The 17,057-nt window shown below is 55.3% G+C and overlaps 1 protein-coding gene across 1 annotated transcript in view; it reads right to left on the bottom strand.

The window, feature by feature from the left end:
* Positions 1 to 1,124: 1,124 nt before the first annotated feature.
* MYRF (myelin regulatory factor) overlaps positions 1,125 to 17,057 on the bottom strand; it is a 93,154-nt gene continuing 77,221 nt past the window's right edge. Inside the window, 16 exon segments of the mRNA XM_061552506.1 lie at positions 1,125 to 3,639; positions 5,216 to 5,290; positions 6,474 to 6,570; positions 6,982 to 7,056; positions 7,438 to 7,525; positions 8,204 to 8,416; positions 8,727 to 8,900; positions 9,600 to 9,794; positions 9,932 to 10,011; positions 11,276 to 11,350; positions 11,778 to 11,866; positions 12,637 to 12,763; positions 13,495 to 13,622; positions 13,624 to 13,653; positions 14,263 to 14,372; positions 15,982 to 16,090. Of these exon segments, the coding sequence (XP_061408490.1) occupies positions 3,553 to 3,639; positions 5,216 to 5,290; positions 6,474 to 6,570; positions 6,982 to 7,056; positions 7,438 to 7,525; positions 8,204 to 8,416; positions 8,727 to 8,900; positions 9,600 to 9,794; positions 9,932 to 10,011; positions 11,276 to 11,350; positions 11,778 to 11,866; positions 12,637 to 12,763; positions 13,495 to 13,622; positions 13,624 to 13,653; positions 14,263 to 14,372; positions 15,982 to 16,090 (1,752 nt within the window). The 3' untranslated portion in view covers positions 1,125 to 3,552.

Genomic DNA, 17,057 nt, shown 5'->3' with positions numbered 1-17,057 from the left:
TGCCACACTGCCCCGCACCACTGAATCAGAGCATGGGTCACGTGGTGCCACACTGCCCCTCCCCGCACCACTGACTCACAGAGCATGGGTCACGTGGTGCCACACTGCCCCGCCCCGCACCACTGACTCACAGAGCATGGGTCACGTGGTGCCACACTGCCCCGCCCCGCACCACTGACTCACAGAGCATGGGTCACGTGGTCCCACACTGCCCCGCCCCGCACCACTGACTCACAGAGCATGGGTCACGTGGTCCCACACTGCCCCTCCCCGCACCACTGACTCACAGAGCATGGGTCACGTGGTCCCACACTGCCCGCCCCGCACCACTGACTCACAGAGCATGGGTCACGTGGTCCCACACTGCCCCTCCCCGCACCACTGACTCACAGAGCATGGGTCACGTGGTGCCACACTGCCCCGCCCCGCACACATGACTCACAGAGCATGGGTCACGTGGTCCCACACTGCCCCGCCCCGCACCACTGACTCACAGAAGCATGGGTCACGTGGTCCACACTGCCCGCCCCGCCACCACTGACTCACAGAGAATGGGTCACGTGGTGCCACACTGCCCCTCCCCGCACCACTGACTCACAAAGCATGGGTCACGTGGTGCCACACTGCCCCGCCTGCACCACTGACTCACAAAGCATGGGTCACGTGGTGCCACACTGCCCCGCCCCGCACCACTGACTCACAGAGCATGGGTCACGTGGTCCCACACTGCCCCGCCCCGCACCACTGACTCACAGAGCATGGGTCACGTGGTGCCACACTGCCCCGCCCCGCACCACTGACTCACAGAGCATGGGTCACGTGGTGCCACACTGCCCCGCCCCTTACCACTGACTCACAGAGCATGGGTCACGTGGTGCCACACTGCCCCGCCCCGCACCACTGACTCACAGAGCATGGGTCACGTGGTGCCACACTGCCCCGCCCCGCACCACTGACTCACAGAGCATGTGTCACGTGGTGCCACACTGAGGGCAGTGTCACCAACGATCCACGCAGCCTCCACGGAGCCAGGCCACCGGAATGGTTTGACAACCTCGACGCCCAACACAGGTGACGTCAAAAACGCCACCTTGCCAATACGAAAGAAGACGGATCGTTGAACGTTGACTTTACATTTTATATGCAAGACACCACACGTCGATTGTTTCTTCGAATGACACACGGGGACTGGATGCAATATTTTCAACCGCGGAAAGGAAAGTTTGCGGTCCTGCCAATTGCTCGCTCCGCGACCACACTGGTCAGATGTGTGTGTTGTAAGAGATGAGGGGGTGGTGAGTACCCACATTTTGCCCCACCGCAACTCAAGCGGAAAGTTGCTTTAAACGCATTTTGCAACCTAACGAACGATGAAACAAGACGATACAAATTTATATTTGGAAAATTATCATGAACCTCGCTAAGCGATAACCCATTTCGTGAAACAAACAAAAAAAAGTACACCACAACACGGCATGGCGTGGACTTGATGGAACATGGAGTGGTGTTCATCTTCTTGGTTCTTTCGGTAAAGTCACGTAGAAGGGAAATAATAAAATAATAAAAATAAAACATAATAAAATAATTCTCACGTTTCGGCTACAACGCAAACAGCGCAAGCAGCCGTCCTCACCTGAGGACGGCTGCTTGCGTTGTAGCCTAAACGTCGTGAGAATTATTTTATTATGTTTTATTTTTATTATTTTATCATTTCCCTTCTCCGTCACTTTACCGAAAGAACCAAGAAGATGAATCCCTGCAGTCACGAAAGCTTTAAATCGAAATTTATGGAGTGGTGTGTTCACAACCGTGACCCGGCATGGAGCATTCACGATGGAACGCGGAGTGGGGTTCGTCACAACCCGGCGTGGGGCATGCACTGTGTGTGGCACTACGAGAAGCGCGGTGTTTGCAGTTGACGATGCCAAGCCTAAAAGATCCCCTCCCTCTAGAACCCGATTAGTGCAGAGCTAAATGAACTGAAGTTGCTTGCAGTGACGAATACAATTATTTGCGAGCGTCGTGTGTGGCTACCCTCGTGGTGGCTCGTGAGCCGTAGGGTTCCAGTCCCTTGCCACGTGGAGGCGGGTCCCTCTGTGCGTGCGTCACTGAGGAGCGGGGAGTGGAGCGGTGGCGTAGTGGTTAGGCGCGTTGCGCTTACGAACCCGATTCCCGCTCAAGGCCACCAACACCAGCGACGAATATATAGGGAGCCGGTCCCAGGCGTCCCCTAGGTCGACTCAGCCTCAAATGAGTAGCCGGTGCACCACTGTGTAAACATTGCCACTGGGCGAGAAGAAGGTGGTACGGGGGGGGGGGGGTGGTTTCCCCGGCCACACCAATCCCTCATGTGCCGTGTCGGCCTTAGTGGGCGCTACCCCGCAAACAGCACTTGCTCCTGCAGTCTGTTGAGGCTACACGGGGGGGGAGGGGGGTCTCTGCCTTTGTGTGTGGGGGCCACTTTGGCCAGAAGCTCCCCCGCTGCGAGGCCGTCATGGCCGGTCGCGTACACGTGGCTAGCAGGCAGCCACGCTCGATATGTTGAGGTCTGCATCATTCTCCCGTCGACGAGGGCGACGCGAACGCCGATCGGTGTGACGGAGCCGCTGAGTTACGCAGTAGGACAGCAGCGGCAGCTGAGTAGACGGTGCTTGTGACGACTTAATGTCTCCGTGGCAACAGGAGTCGAAATCGTCTCGACCCAGTGTGGTCCGGGCCTCGTGCGTCCCGTGACCAGAGATTACCCAGAGTTCCCAGGGGGGCACCCTCAAGGGGTAGGGGGTCACGTGGGCGATGGCCCCGCCCCACCCCCCACCTTGAGCCCCGAATTTACTATTTTATTATTATTTATCAGAACGAATACACTCAATGGTTTTGTTTTATGAATGTAGGACCCTAAAAAATCCGTAGCCGCCCTCCCCCCCCTGCACCTTCCTCCCTGGGAGGTTTCAAGATCCACGTCTGAGAAGGGCTCCTGTGATCCGTGAGAAAGTGGGGGCCAACTTGGTCAGATCGTGCCTCCACTCTACCCAGCCAGCACCGGTCGGGAGCTGTCCACTCGTAGTAAGAGCCCCCCGCCCGGTCCCCAGTACGACTGCACCCCCACCGCCCCCACCGCCACCACCACCACCACCACCACCACCGCTACCACCACCACCGCTACCACCACCACCGCTACCACCACCGCCACCGCAGTAGAGGCGAAGCGACCTCACCGTCCGCCCCGTCGCTGAAATCTGCGGCATTGGCGGCCCCCTGGCTCTTGGCGTGTCGGCCACCTACCCAGGAACCCAACAACGACCGGGAAGAGCGCTTAGCAGAGGCGGCGGTGGTGGTGGGGGGAGGAGACACACACCCCCAACATCCGCAGCGCGTCTGCGGCCCTAGTAGTCAGTGGGCACGGACAGAGACAGAAGGACAGCGACAGACGGACAGGGACAAAGGGACAAGGCAAGAGGGATGAGAGAGAGGCTGCCGTGAGAGCGAGCGGGCGGGCCCAGGTGGTGCTCGTGGCGCTGCGGTTGGGGTTCGTCTCTTCGTCCCTCGCGCAGCTCAGGTGCAGATGCGCTGGAAGACGAAGTGGTAGTCCGTGAAGGTGGCCTCGGCCTGCCCAGCGCTCGTGCCGCAGTCCGCCAGGCCCTGCGGGGGTGGGGAGGGGAGCCACGCGAGTGACGCCTCTGAGCCAGGCGGGAGGCCCGCGGGCTGCCGGGAGGCCGTGGGGGGCCCGTCGCCGCCAGGCCGAGGGGCCGAGTGGCCGATCGATTGGCCGGTTTTGCTCTCGAGCTCAGCAAGCTGGCCGTCCAGTCGACGGTAATAGAAGATGTTTTTTTAACCGTGAAGATTTTTTTTTTGGGGTTAGATCGCGGAAATATCGACGTGTCGTTATAAAGACGCCACCACCACCGGACGCAGCCAATTAGTGAGGTTTTTCACGTAAAAGAAAAAATGCCAATGAGTCACTACTTCAGCACACCGGTGTATTGGAGAGTAAACCCACAACATTGGTAAATAAATAATAATAAGTTAAGTCAGAAGCTTGCTGAGGTGCACAACTCCTGTTTACAGCCCTGCAGAGCCGGTGGTGGAAGTTGAGTATTGTTCTTCTTGGTTCTTTCGGTAAAGTCACGTAGAAGGGAAATAATAAAATAATAAAAATAAAACATAATAAAATACAATTCTTTCCGACAGACCTGTTCTTCACCTGAGAACGGCTGCTTGCGTTGTGGCCGAAACGTCGTGAAAATTGTATTTTATTGTTTTATTTTTATTATTTTATTATTTCCCTTCTACGTGACTTTACCGAAAGAACCAAGAAGATGAATCCCTGCAGTCACGAAAGCTTTAAATCGAAAAATTGTGTATTGCTATCGCAGGGACGTGGTGACGGTAACAAGAACGAGCGTTGTTACGCCGTAGCGTCGTTCATGCAAACTGCATCGTACCTGATAATTGGTTTTTTTACCCTTTTATCTGGCAACAAAACTGACGCCTTTTTTACAAGGAGTCATGTTTGCATTGACCAATATACCTGCAGTCGGAATGCAAACAAAAAACATAACTTTGATAATGTATGCACTGTCCTTGAAGTTGATTGGTCCACACCCGAGACAGCTTTCCTTAGAGCCTAGTCTCACAAGGACAGTACATACATTATCAGAGTTATGCTTTTTGTTTGCATTATGACTGCAGGTATTGTGGTCTATGCAAACATGACTCCTTGTAAAAAAAGGCGTCAGTTTTGTTGCCAAATAAAAGGGTAAAAAAACAATTATCATATTTTGCTACTGGCAAATGAGGTTCCAATGGTGCATCGTAGCTGCCGCTGATTACCGTATCCTGGCCAATTAACGACGGCTGCTGATAAGTATCAGATGGAACCGGAGCACGCACGTGTGGGAGGCAACGCTCGATCCCCGTACAGATGGAACAGATGGAGATGAGTCCGCACTTGACTGTACCGCCCTCTGACGAGCCAGGGTTTGGCACCTCATCGACGCGCACGGCGAAGGGAGTTTCGCAACATCTGTGCGCGGTGATCTACCAACCCCCGCGCCGCTGCCTGCACGGTGCCGGATTACTGGCGGCCGCGTGCAGCGTGGCCACCGTCACCACTCCTGCCCCGGCCGTCTGTCCATAACAACTTTCCAAACGCTGTCGTCCGGAAGACAAAAGCTTTCTCCTGGAGAATTGGGCCAGCGCGCGAGGAGGCACTCACCACCACGACGACCCTGAAGTGGTAAGTGCTCCGGTAGAAGGGCGCGACGAGCAGGTCCCAGGTGTGCTGGTAGCCCTGGACACGCGCGCCAGACATCACCACAGAGTGCAAGTTGGGGCTGTTATCATCGTTGAGCTGTGGACGCCTTTTGGCGTCCTCTGGTCGAGCAACCAATTGGGTCAAGGGTCAAAAGAAAGCCGTCCCTTGGTGTGGACCAATGAGTTTCAAGGACAATGTCAATATATTATCAGTGTGTTTTTTGTTTGCATTTTGACTGCAAGTATTGTGGTTAACGCAGACATGAATCCTTGTAAAAAGGTTTCAGTTTTGTGGCCAAAAAAAGGGGAAAACCCTATTATCATCGTTGTTGTTATTGTTGTTGTCACGATATCAACTCGTGGCGCTGTGCCACCCGCCGCACTGCGTCCGCTCCTCGTAGTTTTTTGTTATTTTGTGTTATTTCCTTTGAACCTATCTACGTGACTTTACCCAAAGACACCCAGAATATGGATTCCTGCAGTCATGAAAGCTTTAAGTCAAGATTTAGCGGTGTCATTTAACAAATTTGGCAAGTTTGGACCACGCAACGCCCGGCTCTTCTGCGGACTGCGCCAGAGGTGGCGGGGAGAGCGGCCGTGGGGAATATTTAGCGGTGAACGCGCAGGGCGCGGTGTTAACCAGGGCGGCCCACGTGACTCGAACCGCGAAACTCGGCAACGTCGAGCGGCCCGACCACGCTACCCTGCCGGGCCGTCACGTCGCCGGCCCGGTCCCACCCCCCCACCCCCACCACCACTCCCCCCCACCACCACCACCACCCCCCCACCACCACCACCACTCCCCCCCCCACCCCCACCACCACCCCAACACCACCACCACCACTCCCCCCCCGCCACCCCACCACCCCCCAACACCACCCCCACCACCACCAACCCCCAACACCACCACCCCCCCCCCCACCACCCCCCCCCCACCACCACTCCCCCACCACCACCACCACCCCCCCCACCACCCCCCCCACCACCACTCCCCCACCACCACCAACCCCCCCCCACCACCACCACCCCCCCACCATCACCCCCCCACCACCCCCCCCCCACTCCCACCACCACCCCCCCTGCCACCCCCCACCACCCCCCCAACACCACTACTCCCCCCCCCACCCCCAACACCACCACCACCACTCCCCCACCACCCCCCCACCACCACCACTCCCCCCCCCCACCCCCCCCACCCCCCCACCCCCACCCCCCGTTACCTGCGTGCTCCGCAGCAGCTCGGGGCGGGGCACGTTGGCGAGGCAGGGTGCGGTCTGCTCCGCGTCACACATGTACATCAGCAGCGGCTCCGACGTGCTGCACGCACACAGGCAAAGGCAAAGGTCCCCCGCGTAGCCTTCACCGGGACCGCTTTCGGGGCAAGAGCCGCTAGCTAGCGGCGGGACGGGTGGCCGACGGTACCGTGCCCGGCCGCCTTTGTCTCCCCAGTGCCGACGTTAATTACGCACCCCACCGGCTGCTCGTTTAAGGCTGAAGACGACTTGGGGCAGGCACAGGACCCGTTCGCATATTCGCCATTGTTATTGGTCGTGAGCGGGGAATCGAACTCGGGTCGACGGGTTCATAGCAAGAGTGTTGTGTTATTGTGCTTGCTGTTGTGTTGTTGTGCCTGTTGTTGTTGTTGCGAGAATTTTAAGGGTGAAATTATTGTGTTCTTGTTGTGTTTATTGTTGTTGGTTGTTGTTGGTTGTTGTTGTAAGCCCCTACTTGAGCTCAAGTCGGATAAGCTGGTCGGGCGGGGTTTCGCCACTGATGGGAATCACCATGGTGTAGTTGCCCTTCCTGTGACGCACACACACACGCACGCACGCACACACACACGTACACACGCACGCACACACGTACACACGCACGCACACACGTACACACGCACACACACACACGTACACACATCGGTGTTACCAGCAGCGAGAGGAACTCAACAACGAGACGCACAGATGACTCGGCACGGTTTCCTCTCCGTATGTCCACGTCAACATGAAATGAAGCTGTCGCCCCATCGGGCCCATTGGCATTTCGAGACGGAGCTACGTCAGCCAGCAGCTGCGGGTGAGCGAGGCGGTGAGCGAGGTGGTGAGTGAAAAGGTTAGCGGTGAGGTGAGTAAGGCAGCGAACGAGGCAGTGAGTGAGGAGGTGAGCGAGGCAGTGAGTGCGTAAGCTCACCCGCACGGAGCCCCAGCGACACAGTAGTTGGTGTCGATGGTCAGCTGACTCTCCAGGATCTGAATGCTCCGTGCTCTGGTGTCAGTCCCTGCACCATCACCACCATCATCACCATCGTCACCACCATCACCACCATCGTCACCATCACCACCATCGTCACCATCACCACCATCACCATCATCGTCACCATCACCACCATCATCGTCACCATCACCACCATCACCACCATCACCATCATCGTCACCATCACCATCATCACCACCATCTCCGCCATCACCATCATCGTCAGTATCGTCACCATCACCACAGTCACCACAATCACCAAAATCACCACCATCACCACCATCGTCACCATCACTATCATCGTCACCATAGTCGGCATCGTCACCATCACCACCATCATCATCGTCAGTATCGTCACCATAGTCAGCATCATCATTACCGTCAGCATCGTCACCATCATCAGCATCATCAGTATCATCGTCAGCACCATCTGCATCACCGTCAGCATCAGCATCATCGTCAGCATCATCGTCACCCATCATCACCGTCAATATCAACATCATCAGCATCATCGTCAGCATCGTCACCATCATCAGCATCATCAGTATCATCGTCAGCACCATCTACATCACCGTCAGCATCATCAGCATCGTCACCATCATCAGCATCATCAGCATCATCGTCACCCATCATCACCGTCAATATCGTCACCCATCATCACCATCAGCGTCATCAGCATCATCACCATCGTCAGCAAGCTTACAGTCGACATCCCCCACGTTCCTCCTCCTCCTCTTGCTCCTTCTCCGCCGCCCCCCGGCTCCGCCCCCGGCCCGCGGTGCCGTCTGATTGGCCGGCGCGCTCGTCCCGCCCCCGCCGTCGACCGCTGACCCAGGAGCGGGACTCGGGAGGGGCGACCGCTGCCTCTCCGCTCCGACCATCGAGTCGAGGAGGCCTCCGCCACCCAGCGGTGGCCCTAGGCACAAGCGCAATTTAACGGTTGGGGCGTTCCGGCGGGGGTCACAGCCGGCTGTTGCCGAAATCGTTGAGCGCGCGGCGCTGCGGATCGCTCTCCGGCAACGGCACCGGCCGGTCGTGCTGCTGAAGCAGACGGAGCGGTCGCCACCCGGCGCGTTGGTTCCATCGCTTCGTATTCATTGGCCGTGTCGGTGGAGGAGGGGTGCACAACACATAGAAGAGATGCGGCGAGACAAGAGTTGGGAGCTCCTCGGTCGAGAGGGGACCGTGGCGCACGGCCGGTGCGGCTGAGCTACCGGCCGGACTACCTTTGGCGTGCGTGGTTGAGCCTCCGCCGCCGCCGCGGGCGACGGCTCCGTGCCGGCGTGCGAACAGATGGACGAGCGCTTTGGTGGGGCGGGCCGGCAGGGCGTCGTTGGCACCGTTGGGGCCGTCGGGAGACGGCATCGACTTGGGCCGAACGCCCGGGCGGGAGCGCGGGCCTGCGGGGAGAAATGACGCGGCAGCGGCAAGCCGAGTTTATTTTTGGTGGTCGTGGAAAGTCCAGTTTATTTGAGTTTTTGCTTAAATGCACGGCGCCGTTCTGGCACGAATCTGCCACTCAAAAGTGCCATCGTCCTCCAGTGGTGGTCAGAGGTAAACGCGCAGCCCCTCAATCGCTCGCGGAAGAGAGAGCGGAGCTCCAGGGTAGTTTGTTAGGTCTGACTCTCCGCGCGGGCCAGGCGTGTTGGGAGGTGTGCGGAGTGACCACACTTTTTACCCCACCACACGCGGCCAGCCGCTCGACTAAACGTGGTTAGTTTCGTTGGTGGAAGGACAGAGATGGAGTCGAACCGGCGAGCTCTGGATTGCAAGTCATAAACGAAGTGGGCGGTGCTAGTGATGCTTATGACCTTGGGCTACGCCCATTTTAAACCTTTTTAAAAGAGCTGGCCTTCGGCAGTTTTCCCCCTATTTTTTTCATCCTGATGACAATCGCTTGCGCTGCGATCGCAACGTCGTAGGTTTTTTTGTTTGTTTATTTTATTTCCATTAATTTGAACCTATCCACGTGACTTTACCGAAAGACCCAAACAATATTCATTCCTGCAGTCACGAAAGCTCAAGATATAAACAAGTTTTTCACGAACACCGTGCGTGATCCACCAACCTCCGTCGATTCATTCCACATCAACGCTCACCGCCGGAGAGCTTGGGCAAGGAGGCTTGGGATGATGAGGACGACGATGACGACGAGGAGGAGGAGGAGGCGGCGGCGGTGGAGGTGAGATTGTGGCCTGAGAGATCGGCCGTGGATGGGGCAGCGGTGGGCGGTGGGCAGCACATGGGCCGGCAGGGGGGGTTGAAGCACAGGTCGATGCACGGGAGCTCGCCACCTGCGGGGAGCCGGGCGCACGCCCAGCGGCACAGCGATTCGCACGCACAGACAAAGGTCCCCCCTCCCCGGCGTAGCCTCGAACAAACCGTTGGGGCAAGTGCTGTGCCGTGCGCGTGCGTGCGTGCGTGCACTCACTTGGCAGCGTGGTGTAATTACTCGGCGGTTGCGTCGCCGGCTGTGAGCCCGTCCAGTATTTGGAAGTGCTCGACACAATGCTACTGGGGTAGGGAGCGAAGACAATAAAACACGTGTCTACTCGCGGCCGTCGTACACGTGGCAACGAGGAATCTTCCACTGCTACCTCAACAGCTGCCCACCTTAGAGCCCTTGACTTGACCGCCCAGACGTGATCTCGGATCCAACTCGGGCTGCCGCCCGTTTATCTTTCGCTGTCGGGTTCCGCTAACAAGATTCCCGCAATGTCCGTTTGGCGCGACCCTGCGTCTGTGGCCGCCGTGTTTAACCGCTCCGTCGTCGTTGTCGTCGCACCGCAGCAGCGAGAACTCCCAATGGATTCGACGTCTCGTGATGAAGCGTCGCCAACAGCACAATCGGGATTTTGAAAAAAATCGGGGGATAATTCTAACGCGGGGGGGCGGGGTGTCATTCGTGCCTCCCAGCGAGAAGGGCCCAGGTTCGATTCCTGACTCAGGTTCTCTCCCCCTGCTCTGCGTGGGGTTTTCCTCCCGGTTCTCCGGTTTCCTCCCCATGGCTAAAATAAAAGGCGCACAACGTACGTAGCCGGTGTGGGCCAACACCGCCCCATAATGCTGAACAATGAGACACGCGTGTGGCCAAGTCACTCAGCTGGGACCAGGCACAGCAGTAGCATCACCACCCTCCCCCACCACCGCCACCCGCCGCCCTGGCCTCCTGCGCCAAACCTGGCAGGACTCTCCTGGGCAAACTGGCGGAATCTTAATAATACCAAAAATAACAGCAATAACAACAGCAACAACAACAATAACAATAACAACAATAACAACAACAATAACAACAACAATAACAACAACAATAACAATAAAATAACAACAACAATAACAACAACAATAACAACAACAATAACAACAACAATAACAACAACAATAATAGCAACAACAATAACAATAACCTAACAACAATAACAACAACAATACTAACAACAATAACAATAACAAAAATAACAACAACAATAACATAAACAACAACAACAATAATAACAACAATAACAGTAACAACAACAATAATAACAACAACAATAACTGCGAGGAATCCATACTCTTTGCTTCTTTCGATAAAGTCACGTAGGTGAAAAAAAATAATAAAAATCACTTATTTATTTTTAAAAAATTTCATCTACGTGACTTTACCGAAAGAAGCCAAGAGTAATAACAATAACATCAACAATAACAACACCAATAACAACAATATTAACAATACTACTAACACCAACAACACTAACCACAACAATAAACAACGGTGGTGTCGATGCTCGCTTACTCGGCGAGTTCCTTCTCGGACGAGCTGTCCTCACTCTTGAGGCTCATGATGTACAGCGTCGACATGGACACCACACTGCGCACACGCACACAGACAAAGGTCCCCGCAAACGTGTAACCTTACGTGTCGTGTGTTGTTGTGCGTTGTTGTTGTGTGCATTGTTGTCGTGTGCGTTGTGGTGTGCGTTGTTGTGTGCGTTGTTGTGTGCTGTTGTGTGCGTTGGTGTTGTGTGTTGTTGTGTGCGTTGTTCTGGCATGTTGTTGTTGTGTGCGTTGTTGTTGTGTGCGTTCTTGTTGTTGTGTGTTGTTGTATGTTGTGTGTGTTGTTCTTGCGAGTTGTTGTTGTTGTTGTTGCATGCGTTGTTGTTGTGTGCGTTGTTCGTGCATGTTGTTGTTGCGTGCGTTGTTGTGTGCATTGTTGCGTGCGTTGTTGTTGATGTTGCTGTCGTTGTTGTGTGCGTCTGGCCCGTGTGGGATCCGTGCCGCTGATCTGGCGCCAGCACCTGAACGCCATGATGACCACGAGCGCGATGATCGTCCCCTGCAGGAACCTCTGACCCAGACAGCCCGGGTGAGGCTGGCTAGCCTGAGCCTGCGTCGCGCACACAAGCCACACGCACACACACAGAACACACGCACACACACACAGAAGCCACACACACACACACAGAACCCACACACACACGCACACACACAAGCAACACGCACACACACACAAAACACACGCACACACACACACAGAACCCACACACACATACAGAACACACACAGAACACACGCACACACACACAGAACACACGCACACACACACACAGAACCCACACACACACACAGAACACACGCACACACACACAAAACACACGCACACACAGAACCCACACACACATACAGAACACACACAGAACACACGCACACACACACAGAACCCACACACACACGTGCATGAGCCACACGCGAACAAGCCACACGCATACATAGACTTGCTTAGAGATACATGGACTTACATAGAGATCCATGGACTGACAAAGAGACCCATGGACTGACATAGAGACCCATTGACTTACATAGAGACCCATGGACTTACATAGATACCCATTGACTTACATAGAGACCCATTGACTTACACAGAGACCCTTGGACTGACATAGAGACCCATGGGCTGACACAGAGAACCAGACTCGCGTAGACTGGGCTGTGATTAAACCGGAAGCCCGGTCATCCGATGAATTTCCATATCGTAAAAAAAAATCAAATAAAATCTAATCTGCGTTTCAGAGGCAGGCCTGCCAGATCCCAGAGAACCCCGGGGCTCCCGTGCGTAGGCCATGGTTCGTCTTCCCCGGTCCGTGTGCGGGTGCGTACCTTGGCGCCGGCCTTGCTTGGAGGCTTGTGGGGCAGCGAGCCGTGTTTTCGATGGCCGCCTTTGCTGCTGCTGCTGCCCCCTCGGCTGAAGTTGCTGCCCGCCCGGCTAAACTGACTGCCCCCTTGACTGTGGGCACACCGTCATCATCATCACCACCGTCATCATCATCATCACCACCACCACCATCATCATCATCATCACCACCACCATCATCATCATCACCACCGTCATCATCATCACCACCACCGTCATCATCATCATCATCACCGTCATCATCATCATCACCACCACCACCATCATCATCATCGGCAGCAGCAGCAACAGTGTCAGTAGCGGCATCAGCAGTAACAGGAGTAGCAATAGCAGAAGCAACGACAGCAGTAGCAGCAGTAGCATCATCAGCAGCAGCATAATCACCAGCACCATCATCACCGTCGATGGTGGTAGCAGCATCAGTGGCAGCAGCAAGAGTAGCAGCATCAGCAGTAACATCAGTAGCAGAAGTGACAACAGCAGTGGCAGCAGCAGCAACACTTCCAGTAGCAGCAATAGCTGTAGCAGCATCATCATCAGCAGCATCATCAGCGGCAGCACCAGTTGGAGCATCATCATGAGTGGCAGCAGCATAATCAGCAGCACCACCATCAGCATCATCATCAGCATCAACATCAGCAGCAGCAGCTTCATTATCATGAGCAGGATGAGTAGAAGCGGCGTCACCATCAGTAGCGGCGATGTGTACGTGCATGTGTGCGTGCGTGTGTGAGTGCATGCATACACACACGTGCGTTCAAACGTGCGTGGTGTGCGTGTGTGTACGTGCGTGCGCGTGTGTGACCTGCGTCACCCTCTCTGACCTCGCGGTTCCTGCGCTCACACTCGACTTGATGCTGTCGAGCCGCTTCAGGTGCAGCTTCTTGCTCCAGCGCTCCAGCTCGTCGATGCGCGTCTCCAGGTTGTCCGTGAGCTTGCACAGCTCCTTCACAGGCTCCCACGTTCTCCATGAACAGCCGGTCCTGCCACACACCAGACGCACAAACACCGTCAGCCAGACAGACGGACAGGCGGACAAGCAGTAGATGGATGGACAGGCTGCCACGGAGTCACGGTTACTGCCACAAAGCCGACATTAGCAGGCTAATCGACCGACCTTGTCTACCTGCCACCAACCCACCTGCCCAGCCTGCCACCTACAGCCTGAGTTGTATATCTGTCACAAACACGCCTGCCACTGACCTATCTACGTGCCGACTTGCCACCAACTTGTCTGCCACTGTCCCCCAGCAAGTCGCGATAGACTTGCCACCGGGGCCTGCCATCAAAGCCTACCACCAAACTTGCCACCTACCATCACAGCCTCTCACCAAGGCCTACCGCCAGGGCTTACCACCACAGCCTGCCACCAAACCTGCCACCTACCATCACAGCCTCTCACCAAGCCCTACCACAACAGCCTACCACCAAACCTGCCACCAAACCTGCCACCTACCATCACAGCCTCCCACCAACGCCTACCACCAAAGCCTGCCACCAAACCTACCACCTACCATCACAGCCTCCCACCAAGGCCTGCCACGGAGGCCTATCACCAAAGCCTGCTGCTGACCTAGCTTATCATCACCCACCTGGTTAACCACCAAGAGGTTTTCAATCCTCTCTCCATTGTTGCAGACCATGTCTCCGGTCTCCTTCACGGCTTCCGGGATGATTCTTTGAATCTCCTGGGCGATGACGCCTGGATTGTGCGGAGAGAAATTAACTGTTAGTGAACAATGGTAATCCACATGTTCTGTGCGTATGAGCCTCACGATAACCGCACGCATCGTCACGCACACTGCGTCATGCGCCGTCATACCCCGCTCGCTGCGAGAGTTTTAACGTTGACACTTACCTTGTGAAATAATTTACGTTTTTTTTTTCATATATATTTTTAAAAGGCATGCTCTAGCACAGTATCTTGTTAATTTTAATGTTTTGCCTCTCAACCCACCCGCAAACTTGTCACCAAGCTGGACTACCTGCCACTCAGGCGGCCCCTCCCCCTAATTAAGTAATGAATTGTGCTATTGGCATCAGGTGTTGAGATTAACACAAGAAATGCAGAACCCTGTTTAATCACAGCTCAGTCTATGTGAGCCTATGGTTATCTGTGCATGGTGATGGGTCTCGCTACTCTTGAGAACCTGGTTTAAACACAGGCAGCGGAGTGGAACCCAGGCTCTCAGTGGTGCCGGCTCAGCGTCTTTGACCTCCGAGGGGCCACTGTGCGCTCGACGTGGGCGAGTGAGTGAGTGAGAACGGAAAAGTGAGTGAGTGAGCGTCCCATGAGTTAATAACTCATGAGTGAGGGAGCGAGTGAGTAAGGGAGTGAGTGAGTGAGGGAATGAGTGAGCGAAAGATCGAGTGAGTGAGCGAGAGATCGAGTGAGTGAGTTCCTCATGAGTGAGTGAGTGAGGGAGGGAGCGAGTGAGTGAGGGAGTGAGTGAGCGAGAGATCGAGTGAGTGAGTTCCTCATGAGTGAGGGAGCAAGTGGGCGAGTGAGTGAGTGAGAACGGCAAAGTGAGTGAGTGAGCGTCCCATGAGTTAATTACTCATGAGTGAGGGAGCGAGTGAGTGAGGGAGTGAGCGAGAGATCGAGTGAGTGAGCGAGAGATCGAGTGAGTGAGTTCCTCATAAGTGAGGGAGTGAGTGGGCGAGTGAGTGAGTGAGAACGGCAAAGTGAGTGAGTGAGCGTCCCATGAGGGAGAGAGCAAGTGATTGAATTCCTCATGAGTGAGGGAGTGAGTGAGCGAGAGATCGAGTGAGTGAGTTCCTCATGAGTCATGAGGAACTCACTCGATCGCTCGCTCACTCACTCACTCGCTCCCTCACTCACTCAATCGCTCCCTCACTCACTCACTCATGAGTCATGAGTGAGTGAGTGAGGGAGTGAGTGAGTGAGGGAGCGAGTGAGTGAGTGAGTGAGAGATCGAGTGAGTGAGTTCCTCATGAGTGAGTGAGTGAGGGAGCGAGTGAGTGAGGGAGCAAGCGAGTGAGTGAGTGAGCGAGCGATCAAGTGAGTGAGTTCCTCATGAGTGAAGAAGCGAGTGGGTGAGGGAGTGAGTGAGCGAGAGATCGAGTGAGTGAGTTCCTCATGAGTGAAGGAGCGAGTGAGTGAGGGAGTAAGTGAGTAAGCGAATGAGTGAGTTCCTCATGAGTGAGGGAGCAAGTGGGTGAGTGAGTGAGGGAGCGAGTGGGTGAGTGAGCGAGCGAGTGATCTAATTTCTCATGACTGAGGGAGCCAGTGGGTGAGGGAGTGAGCGAGTGAGTGAGCAAGTAAGCGAGTGAGCGAGCGAGTGAGTCACCGGTCTGCGGTGACACCTCCACGCCGACCGTCTCCGCAAAGTGGGGCTTGTACTGGAAGTGGACGAGACGCATCCGCGAAATCCGCTTGAGCTGCTCAGTGGTGTCCACCTGCACAGGGACACGGACACACAAGTGGGACACGCAGAGACACAGCCAGAGACACCAAGTACGGTGACAACCCAGAGCCCAGGCCTACTGATGGTATCATAGGCCTTGACCAGGTCAGTACAGCAGAGATGCAGGTCTTGTTGGAATTCCCTACACCTCTGCTGTAGGAGACGGACAGAAAATATGGCATCTGTGCAGGACCGCCCTTTCCTGAAACCGCACTGGGGCTCCGTAAGCCTCTCCTCAGCGTGCCAGGCAAGGCAATGTTGAATAATCCTTGCCAGGACCTTTCCCGGCACACACAGCAACACACACACACAGTAAAAATAACAGTAACACACACAATAACACACGCAGACAGAGTAACACACAATAACACAGACACAGTAACACACACAGTAACACACACAGTAACACACAGTAACACACAAAAGACAAAGATCCCCTGTATAGCCTTAACAGACTGTAGGGGCAAGTGCTGTTAGCGAGTACCTATGAAGGCCGGAACGGTACACGAGGGGTGGATGGCTAGCACCAAGCCCGAACGCCTTTGTCTCCCTAGTGGCAATGCTTACACACCGCACCCGGTACTCATTTGAGGCTGAGTCGACCTAGGGGAGGCCCAGGACCAGTTCAGATAATCGTCACTGGTGTTAGCCGTGAGCGGGAATCGAACCCGTGTCGCCGGGTTCATAGCGCAGTAACACACGGACACACAGTGACACACACACACACAGTGACACACGGACACAGTGACACACACACATTGACACACACAGTGACACACACACACAGTGACACACACACAGTGACACACACACACACAGTGACACACATACACAGTGACACAACACAACAACCGCCATTCGCCACTAAGTGGCGGTGACGTCACCACGATGCTTGTGCCAGGCCAAGTGCACCTTGAGGCCACGTGAAGTGTCGAACGCCCGGTGGCAGGAGGTCACGG

Source organism: Lethenteron reissneri, chromosome 2 (genome assembly GCF_015708825.2).
Source record: "Lethenteron reissneri isolate LAM-NWPU_2019-01 chromosome 2, ASM1570882v1, whole genome shotgun sequence".
Classification (NCBI taxonomy): Eukaryota; Metazoa; Chordata; class Hyperoartia; order Petromyzontiformes; family Petromyzontidae; genus Lethenteron; species Lethenteron reissneri.
Note: the sequence above shows the minus strand (reverse complement) of the source record. Positions and strands in the feature narration are given on the sequence as shown.